Here is an 11989-nt window from a genome sequence, read left to right as displayed (position 1 = left end):
AGAGTGTTTATGCAACACAGTATTACAAACACAGTACAAATGTTAAAAAACAAACAAAAGAGTTTATCAGTTGCATCATATTCTTGTTTTTTGTATTTATTTTAAATTCCAATTTTTTTCTTGGTCGTCAATAAAAAAAAAAAAAAAAAACTAAAAAACTAAAAAAAAAAAAACACACAAGGTTGCAGAAACAAACAAATAAGGCAGCCCTATAACTACAACAAATAATATAAAAAAAAAAAACAAAAAAAAAAAAACTAATAAGGTAAACGGGACATCCTCCCGTCACCTAGCGTTGGTCATTGGTTCAAACCCCCCCCCCCCCCCCCATCTGAGGAGCGACATGGATCAGAGTGAGGATCAGGATCAGGAGGAGGCGGGGCTCCCTGCGTCGCTGCTCTCACTCACCTGGCGTTGCATCACCATCTCTCGGGCAACGCAGGTGATCTGACCATTAGTCACTGCACCTTGGACTTGGACCCCCGCCCTGAGACAGAGAGAGAGAGAGAAAAGCTATTCTTGATACTGTATAATAGAAAAGGTGTGACTAGTGTGATTAGTTTACACAGGGACAAGTCATAGCCTGCAACCAAACCAGGACTGATTGAATAATCTACATTATGGATGGAGTGACAGTGTTGTGATTATTTGAGGTTTTATAAAATTTTCCCACATCTTTGAAAAGCATTTTTAATTCCAGAACCTGTCTGACACTAATGGCTCTTTTAGTGAGTTCAAAAACAAACAAACATGAACATACTATTATGTTAAACATATTGTCATAAGGCTTATCACTAATGTAATAAGTTAGATGACATAATGACAAATGCCAGTTCAACCAGTTTAAGCTGGTACACCGGACAAACCGGAAATCAACCCAAGAGCACTCAGACATGTGGATAGTAGGAGAAAGAGAGAACTGACAACCTTGTGGTTAAAGGACAACACGCTCTACACATCGAGCCACTAACTCTGACCCCTGCCAGGTTGGATCAGTGGCAGCTTTATTTAACAAAATGTACAAAGCTGACTTATACTTACTTCTGCTGTGCCTCCTCAGTTAGTGGGGTCATCCCCTGCTGCTTCCCAAAGAAGAAACTGGACCACCAATGTCCTGAGTCCTGCTTGGGGAGTCCTGTGGAGGCAGATAATGAAGACATGGGTTTATACAGGTAACACAGCGCCTACTGTCCATTTAATTCAACTTTCTCACTGTGGAGTTTGTGTCATTTTGTGTATTCATTTGACATTTTAACACCCCGGGACAGAGTGGATGACAGCAGACTGAACATTACAGCGACCTAATGTGAGTGTGTAGAGTGTGTGTGTTTGAGTTGAGTGTGTGTTTCATCAGCTACACTCCAAAGGGGAGACATGACTCAGCATTCCCCCTTCAGGACTCTGCCTCACTGTGTCACCACTTGAGTAACAGCTCCATTTGCACACAGGCAGCGAAATGTACAGAACAACTGCTGTGTGTCATGATTAACTTCTAGGTCAAGCCAATTGTCAAAGTGGGGACAGCGAGGGATGTATTGTGTACATATAGTCACTGTGCCTCTCCCAAAATATTTTGACAGTCCACAATGTGAACTAGTTTCCTAAATTTTATTAAACTGCTTTTTTTTTTTTTTTTTAATGACTAATTGCTTACTTTGTTATAACACCCAGCTAACAATGTAAACCCTGTAATTAAGTACCACAATGTAATACTATACAGTCCAACATCATATCGTTTCCCTGTTTGTTTAATAATGCAAGGCATGTGCATTCCACTGTCTTTGTGCGCACGCACATGCACACACACACACACACACTTCCCCTTTCACCTACATTTGTTTCCAGCACTGTGAAGTGCATCTGTGTGAAAATGTCAGCGCCCTGACACCATTAAAAAACTGACTCAGTGGTTTTCAAAGTCAAGCTGCACTGAAACACTGATCCAGGATTACTGGTGAAGTCAGCAGATTTTAACCAGACTTAAGGGATATAGTGGTGTACCAGGGGTTGTATGATTTTTCTTCAGATAATACTGACATCTGAATTCTAACCAGAGAACTGAATGGGAGTAAAGAAATCCCTTAATCTTGGGAGGAATACAGGACTGAAAAGCATGTTTCTGCTGGATAAGAAAAAGCGAGATCAGACCGGGTGTTTTCCAGGATGACTCAACCATAGTCGCTCTGAGGAAACAGTGGTTATGACTTCACCACAGCGATCCTCGAGGTGCCTCAAACTGAAGCTCTGCCTGCGATATTATTGAGTAACGTCACCATCTTTTGAAACTGTTGCACAAAATGCAGGACGTTGACCAGTTGCTCTAACAGACAGAAACATCTGAATCTGTTACAGACACACAATTCCTGAAGGTGTTGAACACAGTGTTCTCTCAAAACAACAAAATCATTTAAATGACTCATTTTTCCGGAGTACACGTAAGTTGTCTTGCGTTATTTCCTGACTCAATTTCTGAAAACTGAGTTTTAACTTCCTATGGAGGCTTTTCCACACTGACACAGTGAATATCTGAGGTTTTCTTTAGCATAAAGACTTGAATCTTCTATGTTTGTTTCTGTTTCATGGATACAAACACACACCTGGATGGTGAGGGATGACCTCTCCACTGTACTCTGAACTGCCACACGAGCTGCTACTGGATGTAGAACCGATGCGCCCTGCAGGAGGAGAGAATCAGCAGAAAGAGCGCTGAGCAAATTGTTGATTAAGTCATAGTCAACCAAACTGAAAAGGTGAAAGGTAACAAGTAAAGATTTTATGGATCACACTGAAGGGTTAGTGCTTTGACCCACAAGAAGACCTTGATGTAATATCTATCGGTTCCCTTAAAATGAGAGGGGTGGCAGAGGGATTCAAATCAATTTTTGTCTTGTTATCAGCCTGTATATCTGTCTATTTTACCTATAAATCTAATATTTGTGATACGCAGGAAATGACTGGTCAGCATTAAAACTCAGTAGAACTCGATTAATGAGTCATGACAAACAAGGAATAGGTTACTTATGCTCCAAGTATTAAACCAATGATTCACCCTGAGACATGAATATTTTACCCTGAGCACTTACTAGTCATCTTTTAAAATCAGAAAAAAAACAAGATGACTCATTACATCTAAACGTCAAGCCATTTAATGATGCCTCATCTCCAGTATAGTCTTGTGTAAAGGGACAAGAGGTCAGTTTGACTCTGTGCACTGGTGTGACAAGGGAATACAAAGGAGAGAGACTCACTTCGGTAGTAGTCAGTGGTCGCCACGAGAGAACCGCCTGCTGGAATGGATGCCATTCTACTGTAGTTGGTCGCTGTATGCTGTGCTTGATGGAAACCTGGAGAGGGAAAACAACAGTATGATCACAACTGGCTGGGATACATTACTCAGCAAAGGATTTGAGACATCTTTCAATACTCCTTTTAAAGACAAGTGCCCACAAAGGGATCCAAGACAGAAATGATGAGGATTCCATAACAGGAGCTTCAAATAATATTTATTATTACCAAGCTACTGTCATTTCATTATAGATGTATGTGCCAATGATCAAGTAGTTGTTAGGTCTATAAACGCCAGAAAGTAGTGAAAAATGGCTGTCATTCAAATGTTTTGTCCAACCAACAGTCCAAAATCCAAAGACATGCATTTACACTCATAGAATCACAGATTTTTTTGGTATTTGTGCTTTAAAAATATTTATTTACCAATAAAGTTAATGTAAATTTTTTTTCTATCAATATACTATCTAGTTGATTACCTAACCCTTTCACATCTAACATACATACATACATACATAGTAGTTACATCATTTCATTCCCTGTGTTGTAAAATGTCAAATAAATTAAACTTATAACCGTGTAATACTATACAAGGCTGCAACTAATGAATGGTTCATATAGTGTACAATATAACATGTAAGAAACCACTAACAGGCATGTGTTTCACAGTTTTGCTTGATAAATGTCTTAAACAGATGATTGATTTATCAATTAGTAAACTAATCCTTTCAACACTGAATATATACCAGAAAATGTGACAAAATAAATCATAGAAAAACATCCTGGACTCCAGCTGTTATGCAGAACAACAAACAAAACACGGAGGATTCGAACAGGAACATGAACACAAATAAAGTGTATATCAAAACTGCTCCTGTCTCACGTGCAAAAATACATAATGTAGAAAACCAGAAGGTTTTTTTTTTTTTTGCTGGTTCACATCCGTCATGTAATGACGTCACCCCATGTTTTGCAGAGTCTTGTTTACATGAGATGGTCACTGCACCAAACCGACATTTTGACGTTATTCTGTACCATGAAAAATAAATAAACAGTATAATAAAAACTTAAATAAAACCATCATTTAAGAAGGACGGGTTGCTACATAAAAGGCTGTCTTAAAGGGAATAAGATAACACACCCTTTATCTCTGGTAACGGGGACATTTTGTCTCCAACGAAGACAAAAACTAAATCTCAACAGTCTGTTCACTTCAACGATGTCAGTTACAACAGTTTATGAGTCAACACCACCGGTAACATGACCGTTGGTATTCTGTGAATGAAACAACATATACAACGATAAAAGGACGACATACATAACGTTTATTATTCTAGGTTATAGAAATAAACATAACAAAGACTCTGTGACTGATGCTGACAAGCTAGCAGTAGCTCGCCCCACCAGCCAGAAAGAGTACATTTTAACCCAAAACACGACATTTTCATTAGACTATCCAAGTAGGTTTGTTACTGAAACCAAAGGAGATTTCTGCCATTAACGGCTTTCAGGAACGCAAACTTGTCTCCTCCTCACTGGCACCAGAATACTGTGTTAGCACCATTTTATAACCCGGGGGATACCCTCAACGTACCTCTTTAGGGACCCAAAAGTGCTCGATGTTCCGTAGCACCCAATTCAACTCAGTCTGGCGAGGCTGGGGCAGTAAACGCTAGGCGACGGGACCCATTGGAACATAAGAGTTCGGTGAGTGTAACCTCCAAGATCCGACAGGATGTCAGCGAGGCTTCTTGTTGACTGCATCGGTCAGCTCGCGACTTTATAGCACGGGGTTGGTGACGAAGCAGTCAAGGGGGCGGGGCGTATAAAACAGTGACGACAAATAATGAACTACAGAAATAAGTAGTACCAAAGGTCAGAGCTTAAAAATCATTCTTTTATATGTTTCCAAAAGAGATGGAAGGGTAAATGTATTTCCCGTCATCAGGATTGTAGGTGCCGCTTTATTTCATTTAACATTTAATAACTTTTTTTTTTTTAAAAAGTCACTTTTTCCAACTCGTCAATGAATGTGATTAAGTATCGTGTATTGTGTGTGTAACTATTGTGTCGCACACAATTTTTCAATGATATATATTCATCATATTTTATCAGTGTAATAAGTGTTTCAAATTATAGTGCAACGAAAAAAAAGCATTTTTTTTTACAAATTCTGAAAAATAAAATAATAAAAATAATACTTTTTTTTTTTTTAAAACAAGATGACTCACACAAAGTTTGGGTTGTTCTTTTGTATTTCAAATTTAATGTATTTTATTTTGTAATTTCCTTTTCTTTTTTAATAATGCAATATATCTAATTTGTGTGATTCAAGCTTCCGTTTTAGTTTCCATGTTTCCCTGAAATTCACCAAAATTCAGTGACTTTATTACAATTGACTAACCACAGAGACATGAGCACTAAGCACTGTATGAGGAGCTCCCCCTGTGGTGAAATCCATAAATTGCACCAAACTGAAAATTCAATATAGTAGACTTAGATAGAGGGATACATACATGTGAAGTTTGTCTTTGTTATTTGTGTAGAAAATCATCTTTTGCCATCCCAGTTTTAAGTTATTTATTGTTACATTGCACAACAACAAGCCTACAGAGTCAGTGTGACAATCAAAATGTAAGATCTGTCTCCCTACATTATTTTCAAAACAGTAAAACATATAAATAAATATCATACTGTGTCGTTTGTAGGTAAACCTTATATGTGATTTACAGTCCACCGATCTGATTAGTGACTCTACTTTGTTACTATAATGGTGGACAAAACTTCTTGACGTTGTCGGCAGGATTCGAACCTGCGCGGGGAGACCCCAATTGATTTCTAGTCAATCGCCTTAACCACTCGGCCACGACAACCGTACCGGCTATTACTTCCTAGAACTATATGACGTCACGTGACATCATGTGACGATGAAATAGAGAGTCGAGAGAGACACACTGGTGTGGATGAAAGAAACCCTTTTAATATTTAGATAATCCAAAGGTTGGAGAAATCCTCAGGTCTTTACTTAAACGTAAAGTAGCAACATAACCGAAATACTGTTACAAGTAAATCATGTACAAACGTATTGTTAAACCAAAACTGAAAATTTGGATAACAAAGATGTCAGTTTATTTTCCACTATGATGCATGGCGCATGTGTGTCCCTGGTGGTCTAGTGGTTAGGATTCGGCGCTCTCACCGCCGCGGCCCGGGTTCGATTCCCGGTCAGGGAACTACTGTTTTCCTGTGTGAACTTAATACGACTAAAAATGTATCCATTTTAAGTCCTTACCGGATATCTTACACCATTTATTAATCCCTCGTTACAGTACACACCAATTGCAACCATGATGCATCACTCTACCATTACCAAAACTTATAAAGGTACCACAGATGCTGACATAAAAACATAATGGTGTTTTTTGTTATCATAGATGAAGACTGAACTTAATGACAAGTCGTAACACATCAAAAGATGTAATTTAAGTAACCCAAGGCTACTATGCTTTTCTTTAAAAAGTTCCCAAATTATTGAATGTTACTTTGTGCCGATCATTCAGTTAGGAAGAAATGCTGTTTCTAATTCGTCTCAGTGTCAGAGCACAGACCGGTCTGTTTGACGTCTCTGAAACGACCATAAGCTAACTAAACAACTAAAATTAAAAGACAAAACTTCTGGTTAGAGCAAAAAAGAGACATTGACCAAACACTGCTCATTCATTTAAAGGAATGCTTTATTGATATCCAAACATATACAAGAAGACCAAATAATTAATTCACCATAATCGTCCAAATCTGATCTCTTTTGATATTCTACATCAGTTAGGCCCAGGACCTAGATAAAGCTTAAAGTACTCTACTGTCCTCCAGCCTCTGCAGCAGCTGGCACTGATGTGCTGCACTTCCCATTGGCACCCAAATCAAAAGAGCATCTTTTTCTATCCAGCACATCAATTCTGAACTAAATGACTTGAGATTTACATTTCTTGTAGTGTGCATCTGTGTTTTCCACTCCATGAGATTCAGGAAGAGATTTTGTAACAGATAATTAGGTATTGGCAACTTGTTTTTTTTTGAAAGTGATGGCAAATTATTTGTACAAATACCAAAAGGAAAACCAAAAGAAAAACAGAACAATTCACCCAACAGGAATATATTAACTAGAGAAATGACCAACACAAACAAAAACAAGAAGATACACTTATGATACACTGGCAGTTATGAAGCCGGGGGGGTGTTTGTTTATAAGCTGTGTGCATTTTCATTCAATGGATGTAAGTTTTGGCGGAAATCATTTAATGTCATCAAAATATAACAATTCATGTTCATACTTTTCTATGGCCTCAATAAAACACATTGGCATTTGGAGACATTGTACTGAAGCTGAGCCAGGATACAAGAGCAACATTTTGTAGTCGGCAATGCGAGAGGCAACATTGAAACACCTTCAGTGCAAAATCGACCACGATCAGCATCGATAGTAATCAACCTTCTTGTTTTTCAGGTTCAGGAGAAAAGTGCGGCGCTGCACAACATTTCTGAGGCTGTGTGGTATGTAAGAGCTTCTGTTTTATCACTACAGGTGCACGACGATAAGAGCAACAGTGATCTTGTACAAAAGGTGTGCGTTAGTTTGGCCTCATGCAGAGTGTGCGAGTAGGGCATTGAGTAGCACCTGATGTGTGGTAACAGGAGTGCATTAAGGGGCCGTTAGCAAAGTCTCCTCTAATGGCAGCGAGACGGTTTTATGACACATTTTGTGGCCGGTCAAGATTCTAAATATTTAAAATGCCAACTCTCCTTCCTTCAATCAAACCAGTCTGTACAACAAAAAAAGAAAAACAAAACAAAACTTTTCTACCAGCAGAATTATAACAAGTGAACCATTTAAAGTGAGTAAAGCCGATAGAGAAGCGTCGACATTCACCGGGTAGTGTACAAAGCAAAGCATCGTCTCACATCGAGTTCTGAATGTTGAAAGGATCATTTTAACTTTTTGAAGTAGTGTTGTATGAGGTACTTATACACAGTCAGAGGCATCAGTAGACGGGCAACTCCCGTATTTTGAGAGGTAAAATGATGGTCTGTGTGACGGAAAGGTAAAGCAGTGAAAATATTCTAAAGATATCGTACATCTAAACCCATATTGATTTCTTTGAAGTGTCTAAAATACGTCCACAGCAGTACATTGCTTTGCTCCCGTGCTGATACTCCGGCCTGTTTCTCCAAATTGGGGGCGTGCCGATCGCCATCTATTGTAGTACTACACACTCATACAACCACACTTCAAAACACCCAAACGATCCCTTCAACAACAGGAAGGGAACTACAGTCAAACCAGGGGACAAAGAAGCAAAGTCAAAGTGGTTTCAAAACATTGGAGGTTTCAGTCTAACTTGGCAAATGGCGGCGTTAACGCGCTGCAGAGATCAAAACATCACGGTACACTTCCGTCAAATTAAACCATTTTGATTATGTTCTTTCTCGTCCGATTAAAACCCAGGCGGGTGCAAAACGACTGCAGCTCATTAATGAGTCAGTGTCAAACATTTTTTCAGATCACAAATGTACTTAAAAGAGAAACAAAACCCTGACAGAAGAAACCCTCATGTCTGTGAAACTGACCCATAGTTTTTCTTTTTACATTTGTTTAGCCTTCCCCTGACTTTTCCTTAAACCTCCTAAACTGATCACTACCGTTCGGCATCAGAGACAATATATTTACTCATCTATATTTATACATATTGATAAAAGTTATGTAAAAACATTTTTGCAAAGCAGTGTAAAATAGTTTGTAATACAAAATGGTTTACGGTTGTTTTTTCTTCCTGTTTTTACATCCTGTGGGTGTTCTTAGGGTGTTACGCGAGACCTCAGTCTTCTTTGCGTGGTTTGTACGGTACCACGTACCACTAACCTCCAACCTCCAACCATCCGCGCAGCTGTGAAGAGAACTCTGTACAAGTAGAGAGACAATATATGGAGATACTGTGGTGACACCAGCATGTGCTCACAGCGTGAATGTAGGATTTCAAGTACATGAGAGCACTCAGAAACAAGAAGACAGAAATGGTAGCAGTATAAACCACCGTCTTGCTCCTCCACCTTCAGTCTGTAGATACCCGGGCTCTAAACTGACTTACGCGGCATCTTAACAAACACCCAAACCCAAAGATAAATGTGAAGTTCCTCATTTAGTTTAAGAGCCTGACTCTTAATAATGCCTTTTACCCTTGTTTTTTAGCCAGGGGATTTGCTGAAACAGGTGAAAGAAGGTGTGTGAAACGCGCAGGAGACAACAGTTTTGACTTATTTGGACTAACGAAGGGGTGTGGGTCTAACTGGGGAGGAAGTAGAGGCGAGGGGGTGGGGGGGGGGGGGGGTGATGTAACAAAGCACGGTCTGTAAATTATTCAGGTTTAGACATCAACAAAACATTTTCCTTTTCCTCAGCAGCAAGGCAGAAGAATGGAAGCTGTGGGACCAGCATCCCACCTCAAACCAAACGAGTTCTTCACAACCCGCCCCGTCTGCTTCCACAGACCCCGAGGCAAAGTGTGAGCGGTGGCGAGCTGGAGGGTCAACGGTCAGGGCTGACTCTGCGATGTGAGGCGATTAACAGTACAGTCTCAGGTCGTGAGGAAGGTGGCAGCGAGGAGGAGGAGCAGGGATGCATTCAGAAGGACGGGTTCTCCTGAGTGGGGGTGGTGTCGGTGGGGGAGACGGCCTCCCCGTTATCTCTGGGGCCAACAACCTTGTACTGAGGAGACGAGAGAGAGGAAGGAGACTAGAGTGTTATTGATCGTCTGCATTATACACCGACTCACAGTTTCTCTTTCCTGTCGGGAAAACATTTAAAATCCATCAGCGTGTCATGAAATCCATAATACACACTGCAGTTAAAAACAACATAGGGAGGCACATACCCATGTAAAAGGGTGCGGTCTAGCAGCAATCTAACAGTACAATAAATCACATTTATTTTATCACAATAACCCAAAATCTGTTTTGTTCTGCAATTTTTTTTTTAGGTTTCAAAAACCTCAATGAAAACTTTTTGGTTAATTTATCAAACCCAAGAACCTTCTTAATATAAAATAACTTATTTGTATGTACAGTAAGGTAACATGATGCGAGGGGAGGGCTGTGGCACTAAAAAGTGATTTGAATTCGACAACGACAAAGAAACCGTATGTAACGTGGACCCGACGGTCTGCTCACCTTCAGGTTCCCCATTCTATCCTCAAATGACTTGAAGGTTGCAGAGTTCCTGCAGAACAGAAATACGAGATCATATTAAAAAAAAAACAAATTAAAAAAAAAAGTAAACGCAATGAAAAAGACAATTTTTTTTTTTTATATTTTAAGAATTCATGGTTAATAATCTGTAAAGAAAGCAGAACCATAACAAGCATCAACAGATGAACAGCACAGAGACCAACAGCAGCTGTGCAGGCACAGAGTACTGCAGGCACAGACAGTAATGTGTGTTACACTGACAGACGGAAGCAGTACAGTGAGCAGGTTTGTGTGTTACTTTACCTCATGGCTGGCATACTTATAGAGTGGCGAATGGAATAGTTGCTACTTTGTAAGCATTAAAGAGAGGAGACAGAAGTGCAAGTGTTATAAAGAAAGTAGTGACACACACACGTGCACACACACACTAACTAACATAATGCAGATCAACAATTCATTCAAAGAACTACAGTTTTGTTTAAGTAACAGCAAAGGATAACGAGCTTCTTTAATCTATGTGCTGGGGACTAAATGAATTGAGGGAATCTAAAGTAAGAAAATAATAGAGTAGGTTGGAAAAAAAACCAAGTCAAAGTATAATTAGCAAAAATGGCTTTAAGCTTTAAGTTAAAAACAATTTCTGTAACAAATTTCCTTGAGTGCGATCAAACTGTTAGATGCTCTAACCGGGCGCGTTAGTCTTACCTAAAGGAATTAGAGAAAGGTAGAGCTCTGCAGGTCAAACCAAGGCAGCAATTTAAAAAACAGGGAGGGGAGAGAGAGCGTGAGCCAGAAGCAGCATCAAGACACAAACCAGCAGCAGTAAACAGGGACCACACACACAGCAGGGGCATCAGGAATGTTAAGACTCTGCTTCTGCTTTCTTATCTCCATACTAATGTCATTTTATTTTGTGGTTACTCCGAGTCGTTGACTACGCTTCTTGAAAAGGTCGGCGTTGCAATATTTGATCATATCCCAAAACCTGTTGATATCCAAGTCCTTCATAAAGCTGACCAGTAGGCGCGTTTCTCCCTCCGACCAGAAATGTGCGCTTTTCTTTTGCATCTCTACTCCAGCGTTACAAACTATTGGCTAGTTGGTCTAGTCGGAATAATAGTGGAATGTGAGTGTGCATGTAAAACGTTGTCACTGATGGAGGCCTAACAAGCTGAAATAACATTTTCCGTTATCCAGCTGTGAGATAAAATTAAATGAACAAAATGGGGATATTTAGAAAAAGGAAATACGACAACATCAGAGTACAACTTCTGAAGATACAGAGGAACAAATGAAAAACATGCAGGGACGGACACAATGCAGACACAAAGAGTAAACCAGGTAAAAACTGCTGAAATATGCCGTTAGTGGGACATCCTCTATGAGAAGTCAATGAATGAACAAGGTTCACTCTCTCTCACACACACACACACACACACACACACACACACACACACACACACAC

The 11989-nt window shown here is 39.6% G+C and overlaps 2 protein-coding genes and 2 non-coding genes across 15 annotated transcripts in view; 1 reads left to right on the top strand and 3 right to left on the bottom strand.

The window, feature by feature from the left end:
• Positions 1-335: 335 nt before the first annotated feature.
• On the bottom strand, positions 336-5048 carry ppdpfb (pancreatic progenitor cell differentiation and proliferation factor b). Its single transcript, XM_031845009.1, has 5 exons — positions 4880-5048; positions 3249-3344; positions 2598-2675; positions 1042-1135; positions 336-487 (listed from the first exon to the last, which is right to left on the bottom strand). Exons 2-5 carry the CDS (start codon positions 3301-3303, stop codon positions 367-369), a joined length of 348 nt encoding a protein of 115 aa, XP_031700869.1. The 5' UTR covers positions 3304-3344; positions 4880-5048; the 3' UTR covers positions 336-366.
• Positions 5049-6076: 1028 nt separating this feature from the next.
• On the bottom strand, positions 6077-6158 carry trnas-aga (transfer RNA serine (anticodon AGA)). The gene has a single exon. It is a non-coding gene; the product is annotated as a tRNA-Ser (tRNA).
• A 288-nt stretch (positions 6159-6446) lies between these two features.
• Positions 6447-6518, top strand: trnae-cuc (transfer RNA glutamic acid (anticodon CUC)). The gene has a single exon. It is a non-coding gene; the product is annotated as a tRNA-Glu (tRNA).
• A 479-nt stretch (positions 6519-6997) lies between these two features.
• The window catches only part of tpd52l2b (tpd52 like 2b), a 17332-nt gene continuing 12340 nt past the window's right edge, over positions 6998-11989 (bottom strand). For 3 of the 12 annotated variants that reach the window (XM_031845133.1, XM_031845137.1, XM_031845140.1), the window contains 4 exons: positions 11230-11256; positions 10828-10872; positions 10507-10555; positions 6998-10045 (listed from right to left, as the gene is read on the bottom strand). In XM_031845133.1, the coding sequence (XP_031700993.1) occupies positions 9962-10045; positions 10507-10555; positions 10828-10872; positions 11230-11256 (205 nt within the window). In that variant the 3' untranslated portion in view covers positions 6998-9961. The remainder of the gene's footprint in view (positions 10046-10506; positions 10556-10827; positions 10873-11229; positions 11257-11989) is intronic. The other 9 variants (XM_031845134.1, XM_031845138.1, XM_031845141.1 and 6 more) reach the window with 4 other exon arrangements.

Source organism: Anarrhichthys ocellatus, unplaced genomic scaffold, assembly GCF_004355925.1.
Source record: "Anarrhichthys ocellatus isolate YVR2014 unplaced genomic scaffold, GSC_Weel_1.0 scaffold5, whole genome shotgun sequence".
NCBI classification, from domain to species: Eukaryota; Metazoa; Chordata; class Actinopteri; order Perciformes; family Anarhichadidae; genus Anarrhichthys; species Anarrhichthys ocellatus.
This window is presented reverse-complemented; position numbering and strand designations above follow the sequence as displayed.

Coding starts and splice junctions, on each gene's coding strand:
- ppdpfb (XM_031845009.1), bottom strand. CDS start 3,303: ATGGCATCCATTCCAGCAGGCGGTTCTCTCGTGGCGACCACTGACTAC. Junction 2,676..3,248: donor GACCACTGACTACTACCGAA/GTGAGTCTCTCT, acceptor CTCCTCCTGCAG/GGCGCATCGGTTCTACATCC. Junction 1,136..2,597: donor GGTCATCCCTCACCATCCAG/GTGTGTGTTTGT, acceptor CTGCCTCCACAG/GACTCCCCAAGCAGGACTCA.